The sequence below is a fragment of the Fukomys damarensis genome, unplaced genomic scaffold, assembly GCF_012274545.1.
Source record: "Fukomys damarensis isolate Sample0158 unplaced genomic scaffold, DMR_v1.0_HiC HiC_scaffold_29, whole genome shotgun sequence".
Lineage (NCBI taxonomy): Eukaryota > Metazoa > Chordata > Mammalia > Rodentia > Bathyergidae > Fukomys > Fukomys damarensis.
Genome location: NW_022900941.1, coordinates 34,862,056 through 34,887,091, shown reverse-complemented (window position 1 = coordinate 34,887,091; position 25,036 = coordinate 34,862,056). Strand labels below are relative to the sequence as shown.

General features: G+C 31.6%; 1 protein-coding gene across 1 annotated transcript in view; it reads right to left on the bottom strand.

Moving 5' to 3' along the window:
- The window catches only part of Galnt13 (polypeptide N-acetylgalactosaminyltransferase 13), a 487,818-nt gene that overhangs the window by 281,576 nt on the left and 181,206 nt on the right, over window positions 1–25,036 (bottom strand). The window contains exon 4 of the mRNA XM_010639279.2: window positions 8,076–8,244. Within this exon, the coding sequence (XP_010637581.1) occupies window positions 8,076–8,244 (169 nt within the window). The remainder of the gene's footprint in view (window positions 1–8,075; window positions 8,245–25,036) is intronic.

The window sequence follows — 25,036 nt, the reverse complement described above, 5'->3', positions numbered from 1 at the left end:
AGAATGGAGAAACAAAATGTGTTATACACATACAGTATTTGTCAGATTATTATTTGGAGTTTCAAAAATTAAGAAATTCTAACACTTCATACAATATTGAAACTTGAGGATGTAATGCTAATGTCACAAAAAAGACAAACTATATGACTCCAGTTATAGACAGTGGTTTCACTAGACAAATTCACAGAGACAGGAAGTGAAATAGGTTGCCAAGGACCTGGAAAATGCAGGGTTGCTGTTTGATGAAAACAGGTTCAATGTTGCACAATGAAAATAATTGTGAACCTAAATTGCACACTGTGCACTATGTACAAAGGAAGGAAAACTTTTATTATCATTTTGGTTTTGTACTGTAGCCGATAAATTAATCTTATAAAGCACAGATTAATAGAAAAACAATCATACAATTTTGTAATTTTCAAAAATTTGGTTTTTACATGTATGAAACCCTTTGTAGAAAAGAAGTGAATACCCAAAGAAACAGTTAAATTCAGTAAGCTTATGTACCATTTGAAGGGATCCAGCTTGAAATAATTATGGCCATCTTTGTTGTAACCACCATTTTGTTTGTCACATGACCATGGCATATGGCCAAACCCTACTGGGCAGGCAAAGTCATTAAGACAGCTGACATTTTGTACCAACCAATATTCCCATATTGATTCTTAAATGATGTTGGATATGTTATTGTTTTTCAGAAAGACTAGGAATATTTTGATTGGTCACAACCCAACTTTGTCTACCCTAGGGTATAAACTCCTTTATACTTTAGAGAGTGGGAACTCTCTTGTCTTACTAATCCTGAGAGATGTTTCTTTATCTAAATTTCCCCCAAAATTATATTTTGCACAGTACCAAATCTGTCTACTTCTTTCTTTGATCTCACTTAACCTTCCACCATAGGCAGCACATTCTTACACAGAGTACAAAGTTTTTTGGAAACAGTGATTTAGCACACAGTGATAAATTGCGAGGTGCCAATACAAAGGAATCAAGCTAGAGGCCCACAAAGGTGGTAAACTGTGATAAAATATGGGAAAACTAATGGAAGAAGGAGGTTATTTAGTGAGATTTATTTTACACTGACTTATCTTGGCACTGTTACCAACTCTGCTGAGAGAAGTGGTTCTTTCCTCCTACTATAAGAAAAAGGAATGCCTCAAATAGGAAATGTACATGCTGCCTTTAGATAGTGGATGGATAGCAGAAATCTTTTCCTTTGCTTGTTATTTCTCAATTGACTTTAGCTCAAAGTGATTCCGTTTATACTTAACACTACTGAACTGTGCATTTAAAGATAGTTACAATATTCTACACTGTGTATATTATATTACAATTTTAAAAAGTGATCACAGAAGTAGTTTCAGAAAATTAACTCAATAAAACTTTGGAGAAGTAGTTCTAGTGTAAATGGTGTTATTCAGTATGATTTCTGCCTACAGCGATACTTAAATGTGTCCATAAGAAAGAGCCTAGACATTTTATTCTATTTCATACTTGAAAGAAAATGTGTAGTGGATCAGTATGACCCCAAAGAAAATAAAAGATGCAATTTTTATATTCTTCAAATACAAATACTCACAGACAGCCTTATACGCTATTTGTAAAATGGGTAGTGAAATGAATTCTACATATGAACACACAAACCACAATATTTTTAAAAATATCATTATTTTCACAGGAAAATTTTTTACAAGCATATGAAAATGATAGTAATTCTCAAATTAGAAAGAAAAGATGTGGAACAGAGATAAAATATCCAATATTCTCATTTTCTAATTCTTTGTGCAATCAATGCTATACTTATCATATTTTAATTTATGGGAAAGGAAATTCATATAAATGAGCAGGTACTCATGAGATTGAGCATAGAAATTAATATACCAGAGTTTGTTTTTATTTCATATAGTAAATAAACTCTGACCTTTGAGAGAAACTAGCTCAAAATTTGTATGCTATAGCTCTTCTTCCACTAATAACATAAGATTGATAGAATCTTTTTATTAGCTTGCAAGTGTACAGCTGTATAAAGCAGTTATTTGGTCTAGGATATAAATAGCTAAAATAAATTTCCTATTTTCTCAATGTTTTCCTGATGAAATATATTTAAATGCCAGCTACATTATAACTCTGAAATAACTCAATAGCAGTACTTGAAGTCCCATGAAATGTTTGAATACAAGTAAATATAAAGAACTTTAGAATTGTTTTAATTGCCTATAACTTTTTGAAGAAATATTTATCCAATAATTACCGTTAACTTCTTACTCAAAAAGAATTGCAAGGAGCAGAAGGAGAAGTTGGTAGTTTAAAAAGCTTCCCATAATCCAAAAGAGGAACAAAGAGCATAAGAGAATTCCACAAGATAGTAATATTTATAGATAGTAGAAAATATTTCACATATATATTTTGTTAAGAACTCAAAGCACCATATTTTCATTATTTTTTCAATCAAATATGTCACAAAATATCATAATTAGTTCTAATATTTGTATATATACAAGTATCTTTTATAACATCTCTAAATTTCTATATTTCAGGGCCTATTACACCAGTTGTGTGTTTACAAGACTAAACAAGGTTTGGTAGCATAGTTTGACACTGACTACTAAGATTATCACAACAATATGTTCATTATCACTTAATAGATTTCTTAAGGCTAATAATTATAATTTTTTTTCTCTTATCCTTCTCTATTTCTTTCTCTCCAAATATTGACAAAAAAAAAATCTTTGGTAAAAAGATCAAAACAGATGATATGCATTTATTTACTTTTTAAGAAACAGAGCTTTTAAGCTCTATTTTTTAAAAACTTAAACAATATAAACTTATAAAAACTTAAACACACAATTGATAAGAAATGTGCTAACAAATTCCCCATACTGAATCTCTACTAGCCAAGTTAATACTCACTTTTTTCAACATTCTTGACAAGATAAAATATTATGGCATTTCCTTTTCCTTTTTTTTTTTTTTGTAAATTTGTGAGAGATGATAAATGGAGAGAGGAGGTTTGTTATAGATGTTTAGATTTTATTCATAAGCATATTCACATTACAAGCATCCCATGGTTCTTCAAAAAATAGGTTAGCAGAGGCCTCCAATCTTACTTATACTTAAAACATATAAATATTATTTTGTGATACCTATGTTAAACCCAAAATAATTTAGGATTACCTATAAATCTATTATGTATAAAAATGTTTGTTTGCTTTTGGTCCCGGGGATCAAACGTGGGACCTTGTGCTTATGAGGCAGGCAGCAGAACCACTGAGCTAAATCCCCAGCCCTATTATGTATAATAATGAAAAACTTAATATATTAAATACCCCTAGGGGAACATTCCAGACTTTACTCCAGGTTTTTCTTATATTTAACCATGACTGTCTGCAAAGAAAGTACTTTTTTGCCAGGTGTGGTGGCACAAGCCTGTAATCCCAGCACTCAGGAAGCTGAGGCAGGAGGATCACTGTGAGTTCGAGAACAGCCTGTGCTAGCTACAAAGTGAGTTCCAGGTCAGTCTCAACTGCATAGTGAGACCCTGTCTCAAAAAAAGAAAGAGAGAAACAGAAAAATAAAGTACTTTTTTACCTAGTCTATATCCTGCGAAAACATTAAATATTTAGTTAGGCTTACTAATCTGAATGCATTTTCAGATAATTTTAGATTGTTATGAAGGAAAATGTAACATTAAGCTGTTTGAACTATTTTCTGCATTTAGTCAAAACAGTTTAAAGATATGTTGTTGTACAGGAGCCCAGAAAAAAACAGGGGTAGCAATCTTATTTGCAGACAAAGTAAATTTCAAACCAAAACTGAAACTAGTATTATTGATGTAGGACAGTACTGTATCATACCTCTATGAATGTAAAATATCTAGTACCTGCTTTATGAGACATAGTAGGAACCGTACTTTATCAGAGCTACATTTAATGATATTACTCTAGAATGTTCTCTTTCCAGATGATGATTAAGAGGCTAATAGAAAAAATGGTGCCAGGTACCACAGCAGCAACGGAACTTGGCTGTTGTCTGGATATTATTATTATTTTTTTTAATGGAATGTGCTGAATGTCTATAATTTTGTTCAGATGACTGCAGAACCTGGAAAAGCTGTTGCTGCTATCGATGCATAACATACTATTATTAGTCTTTATATATATATACACACACACACACACACACACACACACACACACATATATAAACTGAATTTTGGGAAACTTTAACGGTGCTGCCAACTTTGGAAAAAGTCATCCCAATTTACTGTGTTGACGTGGCATTGTACAGAAATGGACAACCATATTGGTCTAGAAATGTTAATTTTATTTATTTATTTTTTTCCCATTTGTACAGGCATAATGCACTGTATTAAATATGTAAGGTCATATCTACGTGGGTTTGATTACAGAAACTAATAAAGTATTCTCTAAATAACGAAAAAAGAATAAGATAAGACTATAAGAGAGAGAAGCAATTTAAATATGTTCAGGGACCATTTTCATCTCCAGAATTAAGGATTATTTTGATGTTACATCATTGCCTTTTCTCTTTTACTTTCCTTTTTAGTTTTATTTTAGGATTCCCTATTTTTAATGTTCATACAGAGATTTCTTTAACTGAAATACCGAATAGTTTCTTTGTTGTGAAAAACTATAATAGTACACAGGATCCTAATGAGACAATTAATAATGTGAAATAGGAAGTAAAGGGCTAAAGGTGTAAGGAAAGTGGAAAGGGTGGGGGAGAGGTAATAAGGGAGAGGAAAAAAATATGAGAAACTGAAAAAATGGAAATAAAGTGTTTGTAAATGGGGAGGGAAGGAGGGGGTGAAGGGAGGGCAGGGACAAGGGGAAAAATGAGATTCAAGACCTATTATGTAAAGATACAGAATCCCAATGATGAATGTAACTGTATTTGTATACCTAGATTGTACCAATAACCTCAATAAAAAAGAAAGAAAGAAAAAAAAGATATATTGTTGTAAAATGTGTCTGGATATTTGAAATAATTCATTGTGGGATTCAGACAATTTTTGAATATCAATTCAGGTTTTTCTATGAAAACATAGTAAGCTTTTATAAAACTAGGGATAGAGTTTTAACATCTTTACATAATTGATACTACATTATTTCATTGTGGCTAGTTTAATGTTCCAATATCTTTTTCCTTCCCTCTGGGGATCAGATCCAGGCCCTCACTATACAACTGAACTACCTTCCAGTCTCTATAGCACTTTTCAAGGCCTAACTATCTAAATATTGAACTATAACAAATTATTAAACGTTTAAAAACCTCAGGTAAAATGATTAGTAAAATATCTTTGTAACCATTAAATAATAGTCTGAATATGTGATTCACAAGGAGTTTTTCAACATTAGACATCAAAGGTGGTTACCAGTTGTCCCCAATAAACTTTATACACTATGATTCATCAAACAATTCTAAATAGTATTTTTTTTATTTTTTATGACATCAATTGTGGTGTCAACAGGAAAATAAATAGAAAATTATTTATTTGAATAATGTTATTTCATACATTATTTGTAAAAATCTCAGAATTTAGGTAATAATAACCATAGTAAATATGGGATTTGTGTAATTTTTATGCTAAGCAATTTAACTATTTCATCAGCAAATGTTGAATGGTTCCACAGTGTTAAGACTTGATCATTTAAGCATTTAATTGCTAAGTGACTCTTAAATTCCTGAAAGAAGAAATACCACTGTCCACAAATGAAATGTTTGCATAATGCAGACTTTACTGTCTTTCCTTTTCCAATCTACAGCTCTGTATTAAATCAATTCTTACTTTGACAATTCCAGATTACTCTTTGTTATGACAACTGAACTATTATTTAAAAATTTAAAACAGCATTTATATAGTTTTTCTGAATATATTGGCATCATAGGTATGCATTTTATCATACCAGGAATATAAAACAAAGTAATGAATCAAAATAATACATATTAAACAAAGCACCTAAAATGTTCAGAATTATTTGGTAGAATATGCACATTGTATCTTTTAAGGACACATGTGTAAATACCATATTGTTCTATCATGTGAAAAACTGAAAGTGTAAATGAGTACCAACATATACAGTAGTTACTATGAAATAGGAAGCAAATGTTCAAAGGAGAAGGGGACATGGCAGGGGGAAGAAGAGAGAGAAAAATTATAAAAAATGAAGGAAAAAATGGAAACAAAGCTTTTGTAAATAGAATGGGGTGGAGGAGTGGAAAAGGGCAAATGAAGGGAAAAAAATAAGAACTAAGATATATCATGTCCAGATACAAATTCTCAATGATGAATACGATCATAACGTATAAATAAAATGTACCAATAAAATTAATTTTTAAAGAAATAACATTAAATATATACAAAACACATACCCATTCTAGGTAACTTCTCCAAACAGTTAAAGACATTATACCACAATGATGCATGCATACTCATGTTCATAGCAGTGCAATTCATTTCTTTTTTTTTTTTTTTTTCCTGGCACTGGGGATAGAACTCAGGACCTTGTGCTTGTGAGGCAGCTGTGGCACTACTGAGCTAAATCTCTGGCCCAGCAATTAAATTCATAATAGCTAAATCTTGAAAACAGCCTAAATGCTCATCAATACAGGAATGGATTAAAAATGTGCTATCTTACATTAAAAACTCAATGTATATATAAAGTACAAAGTAAAAGATAGATAATAGGAAGAAATGAGAAAGAAAAAAGATATTGACATATATTGGAGATAATTTACAGTACCTAAAAGTGTAACTTGACAATTCTAGTCTTACACATTTTATATTTTTTAGTCTGTTAGTTTAGTTTTCAGGCTGTATATATAATAATTAACTTTATAAAATCTGATAGGATAAATGAAGCTGATACAATTCTGATTCAACTAAACCTGATACTTCTCTGAATTATGTACTACAAACACATACTAATAAAAAAGTTGAATTTCCCTTTGTACCAACTGTAACAGCTTACTGGTTTCCTCCTTAATTAATGAACCGAATAAAAATCTTTGTATATGTTAAAATAAATAAATACTTAAACATACATATCAACATAAGCCCAGGGTTCTATGTAAAATATTTAGACCTTTATAAAACACATATTTAATATGTTACTTAACTACTAAGAGAATCCCCTGACAATAATTGGCCTCAGCATTTCAATAAGGGGTTGGTCTTATTTGAAGAAATTTAGAAAGTAAACATTTCCGATGTAATAAATATATTAATATCATGATATAGTAAAATGAGAAATATATGATAGGTAGCAAACTTGCATTAATTACAATTTTACTTTTCATAAAGAAAAGCACTGTATGCATTCTAGGGAAGTGTGAACTGGAACACATTAGTAACCTCAAGACTTTTCTAAAATATCAGGATACATCTTTTTTTAATAGTACAAATTGGCTTTACAAAGAGTGTATATACCAGGATGGCAATATTAACACATATTCTGATTTTATTACATCCAATTAAAATATATTCAACTGTCTAGAACATAAATTGCCATTAAGGATATAAAAGTTGAGTTTTTTCATCATTTTTCATTCAGTATTATTTCTGGGTAGTTTTTAAAATTTCTGATAAATATGGCAATTACAAATAGTAGTATACATTGCTAGGAGCCCTATTGAGTAATTTTTAAAAGGTCAAGGAAACATGCAAGTAATTGGGTATTTTTATGCTGCAATAGCAAAGCACATATTTTTTCAAAACAAAGTATATGGTGAATTCTTTGCAGGCAAGCAAATAATCTACTAAAAAGTATGTTTATTCTGTACTTGTTAAGATAAAGCAAAGCAAAAAAACTTCATAAACAACAATCTGTTAGGCCTGCGAATTCTATTGCCTTTGTCAGTAACATGTTTAAGAGTTAGTTCATATTTCCCAAAAAAATGCATACATGACAAATTTCTGCTACACAGTTATGTGTTTAGTAGTCAGGACCATGTAGTTATAAAATTAATATAATCAGGGTTAACTGATGTTCTGAGATTCTGAAACATGGAAATTACGAATAAACAGGACTATAGTGTATGTAAAAACTCACCCTTCCAATCTTACATCCGGCAGACTTCTGTTAAGGGCAATCAGATCACTGGCCATAAGATTAAATTGATTGATTTTGAACAGTTCTTTCATTTTCTCTTGATCATCTTTAGGAATTAGCACAGCTTTTCCCATTTCTCCTGGACCTTCTTGGTTTCTTGAAATAACGGCTGTAAGACATACACAGGTACACACACATATGAACACAGAATAAACTGAATAAATAAACTTCTGAAGTGTATTGTTTGTATACACATTTAACAATATAATCATCCAGACAATTGCTCATAATACACATGCTACATGAAAGAAACAATCTCTTTTAGTTCAATTCTATATTTTATCTTTCAACTATAGTGATCATTTGACTAAGATTAAAACTTCAGTAATGAAAATGTCAAGTCCTATAACAGTGTGGTTGTGTTTCAAAATACTTCTTAGAGAAGATATTGAGCACTAAAGCATATGTGAAAAGAGAAATTTGAAAATATACTAATACTAATTTATTTTCACAACTAATTAAATACAAACTGTAAAATCCTATAAGAATATACTTAAAACCTAGGATAGAACATAATTGTGAACTTTACTCAGGTTTGAGCTTCATAGTTTTAAAACACAAACAATACCATTACTAGACTGAGTACGAAACTGACCATCAAATGAGTTATTGTCTCTAAGTTTATCCTGACCTTGAAATGGCATGAGTCAAACTATGAAAGAGGGTAAGTATCTCAGTATAACTTTAGATATCAGTGCCAGGAAGGTGATTAACTTGAAATCATCTCACATTCAGAAATACAGTTAAGCTGGAAATTTTTCAATGGAAAACACATATGCACCCAACTTCAAGCTATTTAAAAATTACCATTTGTTATACTTTGCATCTTAATTTGTTCCCAAGTGTCTATGGGGCAAAATCTTGCTCCCTGGATAGCAATATGGGAAATGTTAAAAACTTTGATAAGTGGAAACAGAGAGAGATCTCCAAGTCCTTGGAGGCATGTCTTTGAAAGGGGTTGCAGGACCCCAGTCCCTTTCTTCCTGTCTTGCTTCGTGGACACATGAGGTGTTTTCCTCCGCCACACACACCTGCTGTGACCTGCTGCCTGACCTGAGGCAGTGGACCCCACTGATCATACACTAAGCCCTCCAAATCTCTGGGGAAAAAATTAAGTTATGTGTTATAGTGCTAGAAAATCATTTAAAGGAAGTTTACAAAGATTATCATTCAGTCGAAGAAGCAAAACAAAAAAAATATGTCATTAATTTTATGAGAAAGCATATTTTTTCAATTTAAGAAATTAAATTCTAAATATTAATTTTTCCAGAGTATGAATTGCCCTTCAGATTTAGTAAGCTGAGAATTCCCACAATCAGTTGGAGTTGCTGGTATTATTGATAATATTTGTATTGCTAGTTATATATTTACCTTAAGGAATATTTCACCTCTAGGATTTTGGGGGGAAAATAATTCCACACAACATGTTGAAAGAATCTCTATGGTTCCCTCCAGAGTCCTTCTAATTCTGAGATAAGAAAATAATCAAACTATGTGATAATTCCCATCAACCTATATATTTAATTTTCATTCTAACATATTCTGGACTATAGATTTAATTCCATAAAATGATAACTTTCCTGATAGAAGATATTGATTATTATTTTGAAGCACTGATGAATGATTACAAAATTCGGGGTAAATTTATTTTAAAATTTTTTATAAATTAAGAAAGTAGCTCCCCATTCACAGTTATTTACAATCTCCTTCTAAGTAGGAGAGCCTCCTTCATCTTCTTAGGTTCTATTAATTGTGTAAAAATCTAATTTACATTAAGAAGTTTGACAAAAGAAAGACATAAGGATGTCTTTTTTTTTTTTTTTACAAATACATAGGAGTCTTCAAAAGAAAAATGAAAACCTGAAGCATTTGACACAAAAGCAGATAGAAGTTTTTGTATAAAGAAAAATAAATTATAGGGCTGATGTGAGACAAACCGGCATAGATTAGAGGCAGAAATTTTGGGGAAAGTAATTAGGAAATTTAATGAATATTGAGGTTATTTTAGCAACTTTGCATAGATCCATTCCAGGTCTGACTCCCATTTTCTGAAGAAATAATGCTGTTCTCTCTCTGAACATTTGGAAGGGTACATTTCTATTTGGAAATTTTATGACCTTTTAAATAAAAAAAGACAAAAGAGGTCAGAGTTTTCTGTATAGGTTGCATCTTCCTGCAGCTTGAATCATTAACATGCCAAAACTCCCTATGTGGGAGTAGCAAAATCTGAAAACTTCCTCCTCTATAACAGAAAGACACTATCATACAGAGAAAGGCACTATGCTAAGTGTAATAGTCCCAAGGCTGGCAAGTAGATAGGGTTAAAATTGTATACTCTATGAGGAAGACAAGTGGCTTCACTACGACATTTTAGGCCATTAAGATCAAGTTAAAGGCCAGAGATTTAGCTCAGTGTTGCTGAACCTGCTTGGAAAGCCCAAGGTCATTAGTTTGATACCTGATGGTGAGGGGAGAAGAGATCAAGTTAAAGCTCACAGACATTCAAAATAATAAGTTTCCTTTTAGCATTATTATTTAGATTATCATTTTGTCACTGGTAGTAGGAGTTAAGTGGATCATGTTGCATAGTATTAAAAATCAGAACCTAAATTATCACAAGCTTACAGCTAGAACTATTTGCAAACACATGTATTTATTGTTCTTATTCATTCACAATTTCTTAGTGGGGAATAAATAATAGCTTAGTGCTTATCTACATATGTGTTTTCTCTGCAGAGTTAAATACATTTTTACATAATTGTCTCTAGTCAACGAATGTTTGACATAAACTGTTTTCTTGTGTACGGGTAGACGTATCAGTTTTTTACCCTGTTCAGGCAAAACGAATGGTAAACAATTAAATAAATAAGTATAGAACCAGCCTTTTCTTTTTCTGGTTCTTACCTGGAAGAATTCATTCTAATAGAAAAAAAAACGCTTGTTTTTTTAATTCCTTTAAATAGCATAAATAGGAAATGAGAAAGAAAAAGCAATTGCACTAGATGGTTTATCTCTGCTCCACATAACTTTAAAAAACATTTCCTATTTTTTCCTCACCTGATGATTCTTTTTCTCATCACAGCTTAAAAACCTTACTCAAAAAGTCACAAAACATACTTCCCTACAGCCAAACAAAAAAGTCACAATGAATTGTTATCAAATATATGTGATGCTTATCTATTCTCATAGGCAACAAAACCTGCATTCTAGTTTTTTCATTGATGTGAATATAGATAGAAAATTCCTGATTCCAACTGTTTTACATTAAGAAAGGAGTAAACAATATAAAATTCTGTAAGTTATTAACTTATTTGTTATGCTCTAAATCAAGAACTGACAATTTACTACTTTTAAAATAATATTATAAAACTGGAAAGATGAAGAGAACAAAAATGTTTTACAAATAATTTTCATTCTCTTTAACATCATCCCTACTTAAAAGACATAAAGAAGATTTTATCCAATCTTAGAACTCCCACTGATAGAAGATAACCATATAGAACTCATCAATCTACTGAAAATAATTTCACATGTTGATTTCATATTTACTTATGGGCATTGCATTACAAATAGTTTTGCAGAATTACTCCATTAATGAGCATTCACTACTTATAAAATGAGAAATGGACCAGCCTATATTCATGGAAAAGTTTGACATTAAAAATAATTAATTTTAATGTACTGATTTGATTCTGTTTAAAAAGCATAGTTTTTTTAACTTACTACGTATTGGTAAAAATGCAATAATGAAAAAAATCTAAATGTTATCTCATGTGACATGCTTTCTAAATATTTTCAAAACTGTATTCCTATCTAACATCTACCTAATTGTTGATTTTTTATTTGCCTTTAAACACTTTCTTCTTTTTGACATTACTGCTCTTTCACTTTCATCACTTCCAGTTTGACAACTCTAATGAATTAGGAACCCTACTTGACTTTCCTTCCTCAACGTATGTTGATATTTTGTGACAAGTAAATTCATGCTTTTGTTCTTGTGCATCATAAATATGTTTGTGGTGGGTGAAAGGATGAGGAAATCATAACAGCTTCTAAACCGTACCTCTAGCAAAAATAGAGCTTACCATTCTCTGGTTACCATTCTCTAGGCCATGGTTTTTTACCAATTGAAATGCCCCCAGTTTAATAAGATTAATTCTGATTAAAATAAAGTAAAATAAGTATCCATTCATGTCGGCCCACTTAGAAACAATAATAGGCTTTTAATTACAGATAACCTGAAAATTCGGAGGAACTCTGAAAATGACAGAACCAACAATGATACCTTGGCATGCTGAATAATTTTAACTAAAGGAAAACCAAGGATTGTCTCACATGCTCAGGCCTAATCCCCCAAGTCTATCCCCACGTCCTCCTGGAAAAGCCAACAAGTACTTCCTCCGAAGTCCTGACATACCTAAATAGTGGGTCCCTTAGAAGGTTAATTCATGGCGAGGAAGTCTAGAGTGAATACTACATATAGAGCTCACGGGAACATTTTCCTAGGCTAGTCTCTGTTCTTTGGGCTCATTCTTCCCTAAAAATCACGGATTCTTCCTTTAAAAGTACCCAGAGCCTATTTGTGGCTCAGACATGACTCAGAATTCATTCTAAAATATATCTAAGAAAACACTTTAGATCTGTTCAGGCATTTACTTGAACAGATAATTAAAGTAGTATGTGCATGGGAATGTCTGTTTGTACATGTATGAAAATTACACATTTATAATGGGCTAGGAATGTAACTCAGTGGCGCTATGCCTGTTTGGCAAGCACAAGGTCCTGAGTTCAATATATGGCACCTAAAAATAATAATAATAAATATATGAATCATATATAAGGAATTGATAAATAGCTGCATTAATTGGTATATTCCTAAATGAAATTATACAGTAATTAAAAGCATGCTATAAAAGAGATTTTAATGAAGTGGAAGACATTCATTTTATACTAAATGAACTAAAGGTTTTTAAAACTGTGTTTATAAAGTAGTTCCATTTTTCTTTTCAAAAGTTAATGTATATACATATGGTGCAAATGAAAATCTTTAGCAATTCACTAATTCCTAGGAATGTTTGTCCTGTTTCCTTTGTACTATCTGTATTTTCTTAATGAACTCAAAATTACCTAATAAGGAAATTTCAGCTACCTACTAACAAAAAAATCTAGTATCCATGACAATATATATAGATTTGATTAGATAGACAGAACTTTAAACTTAACTCAATGATACTAGGGCTAAAAAGAAGGAATTAGTGTCTGATGGAGTTGATGACAGAAAGAAAATACCCTAATGTGCATGAAATGACATGCAATCAGAAAAACATCCATAGGAATTATGGTAAAGAACTAAATGTTAATGGAGAAACATCTAACCTGCTGGAAGATAAAACAGGGAAAACTTTTAAAGTTATAGGCTTAGGTAAAAATTTTCTGAGTAGAACCCTAAGTGCACAGGAAATACTAATACGATAGAACAAATGGGATTATACTACAGCAAAAGAAAGAACCACAGAATGAAAATACAAACTACAGAATTGAAAAAAAAATCTGCCAACTATTCCTCAAACAGAAGACTAATATCTAAAATATATTTAAAAACTAAAAAAAAAGCACCATACACCAAAAAATAAAAGACAATAAAACATGCACAAGTAAAACATATAGCCTTCTTTTCAGAAGTACAAGTGGTCAACAAATAGATGAATAAAAGTTCAACATTGTTGGCCAATAGAACAATTTAAATTAAAACAAAACTGAGAATCTATCTTCCCACAGAAAGAATAATTGTAATGGAGAAATCAAATAATAAAAAATGCTGGGGAGGCTGAGAGAAAAAGGCATCTTTTTATATTATTGGAGGGAATATAAACTAGTACAACCCCTATGGAAATCAGAATGGAGATTCCTCAAAAACTGAAACTAGAAAGTTCATTTTACTTAGTTTTTTACTTTCTAGGTATCTTCCCTAAAGAGTAAGGACATCATATTCCAGTGATGCATGCATACTTATGTTTATTACAGCACAATTAAATAATAGCCATGTCTTGGAAGCAACTTATATGTTCACAATAAACAGATGAAGAAAATGTGGTATTTATAAATAATGGAGTACAGTTCTACTCTGCCAAAGATAAACTTGAGTCATTTGTAGGAAAATGGATGTACTTTGAGATCATAATATTAAGTGAAATAAATCAGACACTAGTTTAAATATCTCATGCTTTCTAATATATGAGAAATCCAAAATATAAATAAAGAACAAAATAAAAGGAAGTAGGAAGATAGATATTTCTCAAATGCAAAGTGGATTCATAAATGGAGGAAGGGAAAGGGAATGAAGAAAGGAAATAGGATGTGTTGTGTATGTGTACCAACTCCACGTAAGGAATGTAAAAACTATGTAATTATGCAGACCTATAGCAGTAAAAATATGTCATTAAAATTATGTAATTATGCAAACCTGTAGCAGTAAAAACATGGTTTTTATAACAAGAAATTATTTTAAAATTTACAGATAACAGAAAGATTTAGTTGTGAGCAAGGAGAAATAGCAAGGTCCTTGGTTCTCTTATAGGAAGAAGAAAATTCCTGTACTACTATAAATATTTTTATCTTTTCTTTCACAATTACCTGTAAAAGTTCCTCACATCCATTAAGGTGTTCTACTCTTATATACAGTAAGAGGTTGTTTGGCACATGTTAGAGTCACAAATGTTTCCTGGAAACAATTGGTCCAGCTTTTAAGTGTTTCGTAAGGTAATATAATATACTGAAATATGAAATTATTTCCTTCAACATTAAGAATGTTCTTCCTCATTAAAAGTATTTGAAAGACCCTCATCTTATAATCATTCTACTAATAAGACAAAAGCAGAAAAGAAAAAGAAATCATCTTGAGAAAAATTCTGAATTCTTTCAAAACAAAGCACTAAACTGGGTTGAGGAACGTTAGAGAAGCTTCTTTGGAAAGGGCATCTCAAGTGGAACATTGGCCATTATAAAGACATTCCAAACTTCTTTAAATCATGAATTATTCCTAAGACAGACAATAATAAGCTCTCAGCATTCAATACATCACCATAGATATACATAATTACCAAGTTTGCAAAAATATTCTCATTTTAGCAAAAAAGAAAAGGGCATTGCATTCATGAACTGCACATCCAGTTGAAGAACTGGATATATACTTTTAAATATTTTATGAATCTAACATTTCCTTTCTTATAAAGCTGAACAAAATGTCTAGTGCTTCTAATATATTAACTAATATTTGTCAGAGGAAAGGTTAAAAAGGTGATGCAATTATTACTTCGTGATTTATTAGTTCATGTCTGTAGTAAAATATCCTTCACAAAATGCCACAATTAAAATAATCAGTAAAATAATATTAGATTGAGTAAGAAGAAAAATGTATCTTCTCAAGTGTTCTAGAGAAATTTAAGTTGCACAAGTAAATGTATCGATGGACCATGAGACACGGTTAATGGCAGTTACACTGAGTGTCACTTTGCAGTCCGAGGACTTGACTCCACACCATCTCCAGCCCTCTGTGTCCCAGGTTGCGGACATCTGTGTGCACCTCAGGCTCTCTTCTCCATTGATCCTTGGTTGGGAAAGCGCTGACTCGTATTTATCCCCATGGCTCCCCCTCAGTAGAGTGGCTGAGACTGGCTACATCACCCAAAATTTACATGGAGATTGCCTCATGACCACTTGAAGGAAGAAAAAAATGAAAGCCTAAGTTCAATAAGAATCCACTTTAAATTCTAACACCTTCTGGAAGTTTCCTATTTTAAGGCCCTACGCACAGGTCCTGAAGTCAGTGGGACGAAAGGAAATTCTTCCATTGGGCAGAAATTCAGAAGGGAAATTTGTCTAAAGATTGTCTTAAGGGTGAGATAGCTTGAAGTAGAGACTGATGATAATGCAGGAATAGGAGCAAATAGGTGGACAGCTGGTAAGGAACTTACACAGAATAAGACTGGAAAATTGATGACAATGAGAAAGACTTGTAGTAAGGCCTGAGGGAAGAGTATATGAGTGATGCTCTTAAAATGCACGGAAGACAGATTTTAATATTCGTAATTTACCAAACAGAGATCATATAGCAAAGTAGTCTTACAATCATTAGATAGACAAAATTATTCTCCCTATATCATCAGTCCTTCTCTTTTACCCACTAACCTAGTGCACGTACAATAGAACAGAAACTGAGAGGCCAAGATAGAACAGAAGACTATAGATTTAACAGCAGGAAATTCTCATCATAGTTGTTACAATTAGGGCCACTCAGGCTATCAATACTAGGAGACAACAGAAAACAATTCATGCTAAACCATTCTTGATTTACAGTGGGAGATTCCTCCAGTTGGGTCCTTTTTCCTCTGTGTGAGGGAAATATCTTCTTACAGGTAGTGAAAGATATCTAAAATGTGTTTATCTGATCACAGTTCTGTCAGTATCACCACATGTAGGTTTACAAATTATGTTTTGGCACTGGATTTTTGACATACTCTTGCTTCAGCCAAGAGTAAATAGTTTATGGAAAAAGAAATCTTGGCAATAGTTTCCACCAGAGCTTCCACTAGTTAAATAGTTGAAACACAAATAGTTGAAATGATGGAATAGAGTCGTCTGCAAAGACTGTTACAGAACAGACTGATAAACTGAAGCTTAAGAATCCGAGGTGTTTCCCCACAGAAAGTTGTATATCTTAAATTAATGTCCAACACATGGTACCATCTCTCCTATAAACCAGAATGCACTGTACAGGAACCAAGAAAGGAAGAGTAGTCTCTCTTATGAAAACCTATGAAGGGATATTTGTTTTCTACGTCATAACTTCGAACTTTTTGGCTTAGAAGAGTGCTAGTTTGCATGGGGAAAATTCTACTACAGAACACAATCAAGACTGTTATATTGGAAATTGGGTCTTCCCTGGCTACTATGAGCTCCTCAGTCTAACACATTGACTGACAGTGAAAATATCCATAATACTGGTTGAGATGACTAATGTTATATACTATAGGAATTAAATTGTGGTCACACACGGGGTTATGAAGAACTATTTCTGGGAATCAGAGGTTTCACCAGAACATTCCACTTTTCTAATAGACTGAGTAATAGAAAAATAAGCCAATCCAGTAAAGACAGGTCAAATCTAAGGCATATTTCCCAAGATCATAGAACCAGACAAAGACAAATATAAAGATTAGGTGTGGGCAGAGAGTAGGGATACATACATTTAGTATGGCTAAAAGAATTTATAATCATCACTGAAAACTTCAGGATCAACCACATAAATAGCAACTACAGCAGTTGTATTTTATGTTAAGTAGCAACTCTTTTCCTTACCTATTTTAAAATGTATTATACAAATAACACTCAGGTTTCCTGATCTTTTAGATTCTATCTGAGAATATGAGTAAACTGATACTTTTTAATGGGAATACAGTAAGTGATTGGATTCCAGTAATCTCTATATTAGGAAAACAGTTTTCTTCAAGAGCAGACTCTAAGAAATAAAGAGAGCTTATTGTAAAACTTCCATCTACACCCCCAGTCTCCACACTTATCTGTCTCAAACCATTCCTCTAAAATTGACTTCCTTGGTCTACATCTGTGAACTTTGTTTTCTCTTTTCTGATTGGGTTTAGCCAATGGGAGAAACCACTAGACAGGACAGAATAGGACATTTGCTCTGTTGTAGAATAGTCACAAACATTCTGTCCTGAAACAAATGCCACAGTCCCTATCTGATGGACCTCTTCATAGAAATATTTCTAGGAACTCAAGTAATCACTCTCTTCCCATTGCACTTAGGTTCTGGAGTGGTAACGACAAACCTCTGATTACTGGCCCTAATGTATAACCAACCCTCATTACCTTCTCTGCACTCTGTTTACTCCTTTAGAAGTAGCCATTGTGTTATAGTCCCCTCAAATACTGCTTGAAGCATACCATCTGCTTCATGTTGGGAAAAAAAATAGTTTAAAAAGGTATGGGGGAACTATAGTGGACAATGTATTTATGGTAAAATCTGCAGTTAAATCACTTTAGTACTTATACCATAATTTTCTTGAGATTGAACACTGTTTTGAGATTCTAATTACCTTCCTAAATGTCTTCAACATTTTGTATTTTCATATTCTTCAAGTACAAATGTATGAATATGAACCTGCAATAAATTATGACTATTTAGTAATAATATCTTTAAACCAAAATTAGAAAAAGTAAAGTAAGGTTAAAATTAGATATTTTATTTTTCTACTTCAAAAAAGCATCTTACACATTCCTGGAGTATGTATGTTGCACTTTGGGAATCACTGAAGGCAAAGTGATAGTAATGTATATTTCTTTTTCTAGCAAAAATTTTGGGGTCACATTGCATTGGTTGTTATATAGGTACTATGTCACTTGAGTACTCAAGTCATGATACTAGGTATGTTGTATGCTTTCTTTTGCACTTGCAAGGCAGGCCACCAAACCTCTGAGCTAAATCCCCGGCCCTGTTGTATGCTTTCTTATTAGTTGCTCTTAATGGCACAATGTAAAAACTAAGAGAAAAACTACTTGCATTTGAGCCAGAATATGGATAAGGTCCACATGGCAGGTGTATTTCTTTATATTTCCTGAATATCACATTGTTCCTTTTCATTGAATTTAGTAAGTTGGAGGAATATGAAAAAATGGGGAAAAAGTAATTTAAGATAGTGATCCACACAGAGTGGAATCGTAAATGCTCAAATGTACTATATATTTTAAATATCAATCAAAATATATTACTTAAAGTAGGGTGAAAGTACTGCTGGGATCGGTGAGGATGAAAAGTATCCTGAGACTGATAAAGACTTTCTAAGATTTGCATTTCAGAATGATCAGATGTAACTCTGAGAGGAAGCTTCTGTAAAGAGTAAATAAATTAAAAATATGAAGTTATATCAATTCTTCTATTAGGTGTCAGCTAAAGGATCTAAATGGTCATTGGGTTCTTCATTTTTACTATTTTTCAGAGTTCTAGTAATAATTTAAGGCTATCAAAAAACTGATCTAAACATTCTATAAGAAACACTGCAATACAAAATGTAATGTTTTGATAATTATTTTTCTATGGAGTAAAATTACTGATGGAAGGAAAAAGAGCTCAATGTTCCACTAAAGCTAACTGCTAACCTCAGCAGTCAGATATCTACTCACTACCTGTCTCCTACAGGCATGCCTTATGTTTATATTTTGGGAATTTCAACAATTTTATTGGCCATCTGTGTAAACCAGCTGCTAATATTTGTATTTGCTCACTGTTATATATCTTATTGCTCATCATTAACTTATATTGAGTTTTGATGTTTTTCTTGCCTCTGGATAATTTTTATTAGTTCATACTAATGAATGAACTGGGATATAATAATATGCTATAATAAAGTAAACTTTATTTAATAGCCAAAGGAATTCAATTAAATGTTTGAGCCAAATAATACTAACATACCCTGAAATTTTCAGAAATTGGTCATATACCCTTTTGAAGTCATATGCCCTTTTGAAGTATGCAACTATTCTAGGATTTCAACCATTTCCAATACAGCCCTAAATCAACATTGGTTTGTTAAGAATTTACTGAGTGTGCCTAAAGAAATGTGCTAATTCTCTTTTTTAAACATCATCATAAAAATTAGCACAATACATAACCACTAGTAAGATAAACATTCAACTATTTTGTGCAACTCTTAAGATCTATATAGAATATTGTCAAATGTACCATGAATTTTATTATCTAAACCTTGCTTTTGTAATGCAACTTTTGTTTTGCCACAAGGCCAAGAGCATACTATGGGGATTTACTCACATATATAAAGTAGAGATTAAAACAGTAAGTCAAAAGAAAACAACACAGTACGCTGAGCTTAAGGATAAGCCACAATCTTTCTTTTATTTCTATAAAGTTTTATTTTAATACCCTTAATTACTTTAATTGCCTGATTATATAATATAAATGATATACATGTACATATTTATCTTTATCTCAAAAAAGTATAGGACTATACATGTGTATATGAATGTGTATTTCCTCAACAGTTTTTAAAAATATTTTTATTTGATTTTTTTTTTCTTCTACCAGGGATCAAACTCAGGTCCTTGTGCTTATGAGGCAGGTGGCAGAACCACTAAGCTAAATCTCCAGCCCTTGACCTTTTTATTTTTTTAAATACCTCATAATTTTACCTTCATCTTTTCACAGATACATAAAGAGGTGCTTAATTTTATTATATATACATTATTATTTTAAATCATACACTATTAAAAAAACCTGTTGTGGTTTTAAATCTCTATTTGGATATTCTACAATTGAACTTGATTTTCAAGGCAACTATGAACTTTGTGAAGAATGTTTCCCATAAATTTATTTTAACCAGGTAAAAAAATCAGTTTTTTCTAACACTGTATTCCAATGTTTAGTATTAGTTTCAGATTTCAATAGGAATAAATAACAAAAGTAACTTTAACAAATAGCTTTAAAACTCTATTACAGATTGGTTTTATTTATGTAATATTTAATCCCATCTACCACTAAAATTATTTAAAATTTTCCTTTTTATTTTATACTTTAAGTAGTTATTATTGTTGTGGTTTGTTTGTCTATGTGGTGCCGAGAATTGAACACAGTTTTCACTATGAGCTGTACCTCCAACTCTGTTTTTATGTTTTCTCTTGAGGTAGGGTTTCACTCAGTTGATAAGTTGCCCAAGGTGGTCTAGTACGTGATCCTCGTGCGTCAGCCTCTCAGAGTATCGGTAGAAGTAGCTTTTAAGATTGTTTATTGCTACAATTTTAATTCATAGTTCACTGTGCTATGGCAAAAGCATTTCGCTATATCATAGATACTGTTTCTTTGGCTTCGAGCTCTATTTTTCACTTTCCTATATACTATGCTTTTCTGTAGATTTTCATATAGGAGACCAAATGGATGAAGATCAACACGGATAGGTATTTGCACTGTATGTTGAGTCCATATTGCCTGACATTCTTCAAAACTCATGTACCTTCATAACTTATATAATCATAATGTCTTTAAGATTAAAATAAATGCACAAAAATATTTTAAATAGAAAAGTGTTTGAAACCAACACTTCGTTTGTGCATTAGGTATTTTCAATGTTATATGTTTCAGTTTAGCTGGAAGTCAGTGTTCTAAATTTATCTTCACAACGCTATTTATTATCCTTTATGAGAATAAGATATAAAAACATGTAATCTCTGGCAAACACAGATTTTGAAATGAAAAGAGGAAAGTAAAGTGGAGCAGTAAAGTTTCTTTGTGTCTTGAGTATTAACAACTCAACAGAACAAAGCAACTGTTGCAACTTGTTACTGCCTTGTCTATTAACTGACTTTATGAGCTCCCTTCCAAGCAAATGTTCACTCTCTGAAAAATAGTCTCAGATTTAGCAGTTTGAGATGTCACAGAAAGAAGCTGACCAGTGGTCATTATGAAAAGGCATTCTGCTCTTAGGAAAAGATGTCCCTGGGACTCTAAAACTAAGCTATGTGTGATGGTACATAGCAGTTATAATTTTAGCTATCACTGTAATTGTTCAGAAACTTTCTTTATTATTGATAATTTTTTAACTATACTGACCAGAAAAAAGAAATTGGGAACATGAAACCAAACTCTATCAGGATCAACTGGATAAAGTTTAGTGTGCTACATTTCACCCACAGATTACAAATTCATTAGAATTAATGAAATTTTTCCTCCTTAGAGTTTTTCCATTACCATCTCTTTCTGATCTGATGTGAATTATTGTCACTTTCTATCCTCTCATATCCCAATGACTTATGAAAAATTTTCTTGCATGTTTGCATCTGAAAATTATCTAATTCATAAATGTCTCCTTTATTAAATTTTATTTATTTATTTATTTATTTATTTTTGAGACAGGGTCTCACTGTAGTTGAGTAATGTCTCCTTTATTAAATTTTATTTATTTATTTATTTATTTATTTTTGAGACAGGGTCTCACTATGTAGTTGAGACTGACCTGGAACTCACTATGTAGCCCAGGCTGGTCTCGAACTCACAGCGATCCTCCTGCCTCAGTCTCCTGAATACTGGGATTACAGGCATACGCCACCACACCCGGCTATATAAGTTTCCTTTTTAAAGCTTGTTGATGTCTTTCGCAAAAGAGATCCAATATGTAACATGTACATTACATATTAATTATGACTATTTTGCTGTGACATTTAATTTAATTTAATTCTTGTAAGTTTTGGACATTATGGGGTCTCTTAATTCAATTTAATAAACATTTATTGAATTTGTGCCTGAATCTATTTAGAATTTTGGCGGTATAAGTGAACATTTAAGTCACAAAATAAAACTGACTATAACCAAAAGAATTAGTATGTTTGTTTCTCTTGAATCTTAGCATAACATATATTCCATAGATGGCTCACTCAGTAAAATTTTTCCCTTTATTATATTTTATTCTCTCTCATTAGTATCACTAGGAAATTTTCAATAGATGTTACTGTCTGATAAAACCTGAAAATAAAAAGATAATAATTGTGCATGCTTATGTGCTAGGCTCTATTCTAAGCCTGTTATCTATACTAATTCATTTAAGGGGCATAGAATTCCTCTGTGACATGGATATTATTGGAGTTGTCCAATTTAACGGAAGATGAAGCAGACAAGTATGGAGTATTTAAATGTCAAGCTTGCCCAATAGCAAGAGAAGTCCTAATCAAACCTAAGCAACTCACTCTCAAAATTTAGATCACTCTATATTCTGTAACTTCTAAAAAACTCCACACTAAGAATTACGATTATTTTCATTATTATAGCTACCTTAATATCCTTCAGTAGCAAAGTGAAATTCAACACAATTATCTCTTGCTTAACTGAATCAATGGTTTATATTTAATATCAACTTAAAGTCTTCAAATTCCACTATGTAATTCTGAGTCCAGTATTTCTCCATTTTTTCATCAATTTACTCTCATGATCACAGACTTAAAATCTCTTTTTAATACTAAACTAATCATCCTTCATATTATATTAGAGAATTACCTGAGATAAAAATAATTCAATTTTATGGTCAAATGAAAGATAGAAAATATTGAGAGCATAATATTTACATTTTATTACTCTATAATTCTATAGCTTTCCTAGGCTGTGACACATCACAACATATGTACTTAAATATTTCCTCATAAATAAGTGATTTAATAATTATACAATGATTTCTGAAGAAAACATAACGTTCCATGAAATATTGCCATTATTTGCATATCATCCCTTGCACAGAAAAATAAAAGAACAAACTTTACTATACCAGTGTAAATAAATAAAATGCCTAGTGAAAAATGTATTGAATGTATTAATCCTTATTGTATATCTATTGTTTCAAAACCATGAACACATCCATCTCTCTCCTTCTTTCATTTAATGACACCAATATAACAGATGTACAGCTTCTGTATATTTCGTATAAACTAAATTAGTCTAACCTGTAAGACTAACCATTGTTTAAGATAATGAAATAGATTTTAGCTATAGCCAAATGTGGGAAGAAGATGACACCTAGCTGTACGACCAATTTTATTTTACCTGTGATCAAGCCAGCAATCATTGAACCTGGGAAACTCTAGGCCATCTGCAAGGTGGAAAACTGTGCTGCCAATGAAGCACTTCCCCATTTCATTTTCACGCTGATTTCTACCCCTGAGTAAGTTATTTCTTAAAAGTACATCGGAGGTATTACTTCAATGAATCAAATGTACCAAGTGTATATGTTCGGTTCAATAATTTTGAAAATTGTACTTGCACCACTCAGAAACAGAAAATATCTACCATTCTCCAAAAATACCCCATGCTCCTTCTGCATAAAACTCAAACAAATGTTCAGACCTGCTGATATGCCTTCTGTCACTATAGTTTAGATTTGTTTCTTCTAAATAAATAGAATCAGACCATATGTAGTCAGTCTTCCATGCCCAACATTCTTCTGCCAGAGTATTGTTTTCAAGATGCAGCCACGTAGTTTAGTATATCAGTAGTTATTGCTCTTGGATAAACATGAAGGAGTGAAACTTCTGGGATTATATGGTAAATATACTTTTAACTGTGTAAGAAATTGCACTGTTTTCTCCAAGTCACATTCCCTCATATTATATATGCTACAAAAATTTCAGTTTCTGAATATTTTTGCCAGGACTAGATATTATAATTACTTATAATTTTGGCCTTTTTAATACAAGATATCCCATTGCAGTTGTTTTTCCAAAGAGAAAATATACTTTATTTAACAGCTTGCTATTTATTTTATAAATTGTAGGTATTTAGACAAAATATTTTGCATATCTTTTTGTCATCTTGATTCTCATCCTGTCAATATTTGAGCATGAGCTTAGATAAAAGTATAAAAGGGTCATCAACAAGGAAATAATTACCTCTATTCCTTTAAGCAATTTTAGAGAAAATTTATAGAAATATACATTATGTTTACATGTCATGAATTATCTTCTGTATAATGACTTCATACAATCTGATCTTGATACCTCTACTTCAGTTCATAATCATCCTATTTCCAAATTCCTCAGACTCTGAAGTTTTATAGAGATGCCCCTCTATTTCTCTTGGTCACAAATTTATACAAATAAATTTCTTTCTCATCAGGTACTTTCGATATAGTGATCTTCACTGATTTGTTTTCTCATGTTTTTATGTAGATCTAAGTTAACAATTTATATTATTATTTACATTATTTTGCTTTTGCTCAAAGAATTTATTTTAAAATTTATCATACAAGTCTGCTAGCAAAAAAGTGTCCCTGTCTTTATTTGTATAAGAAAAAGTGTATGTATTCTTATCTTCAATTGTGAAGAAATATATATAT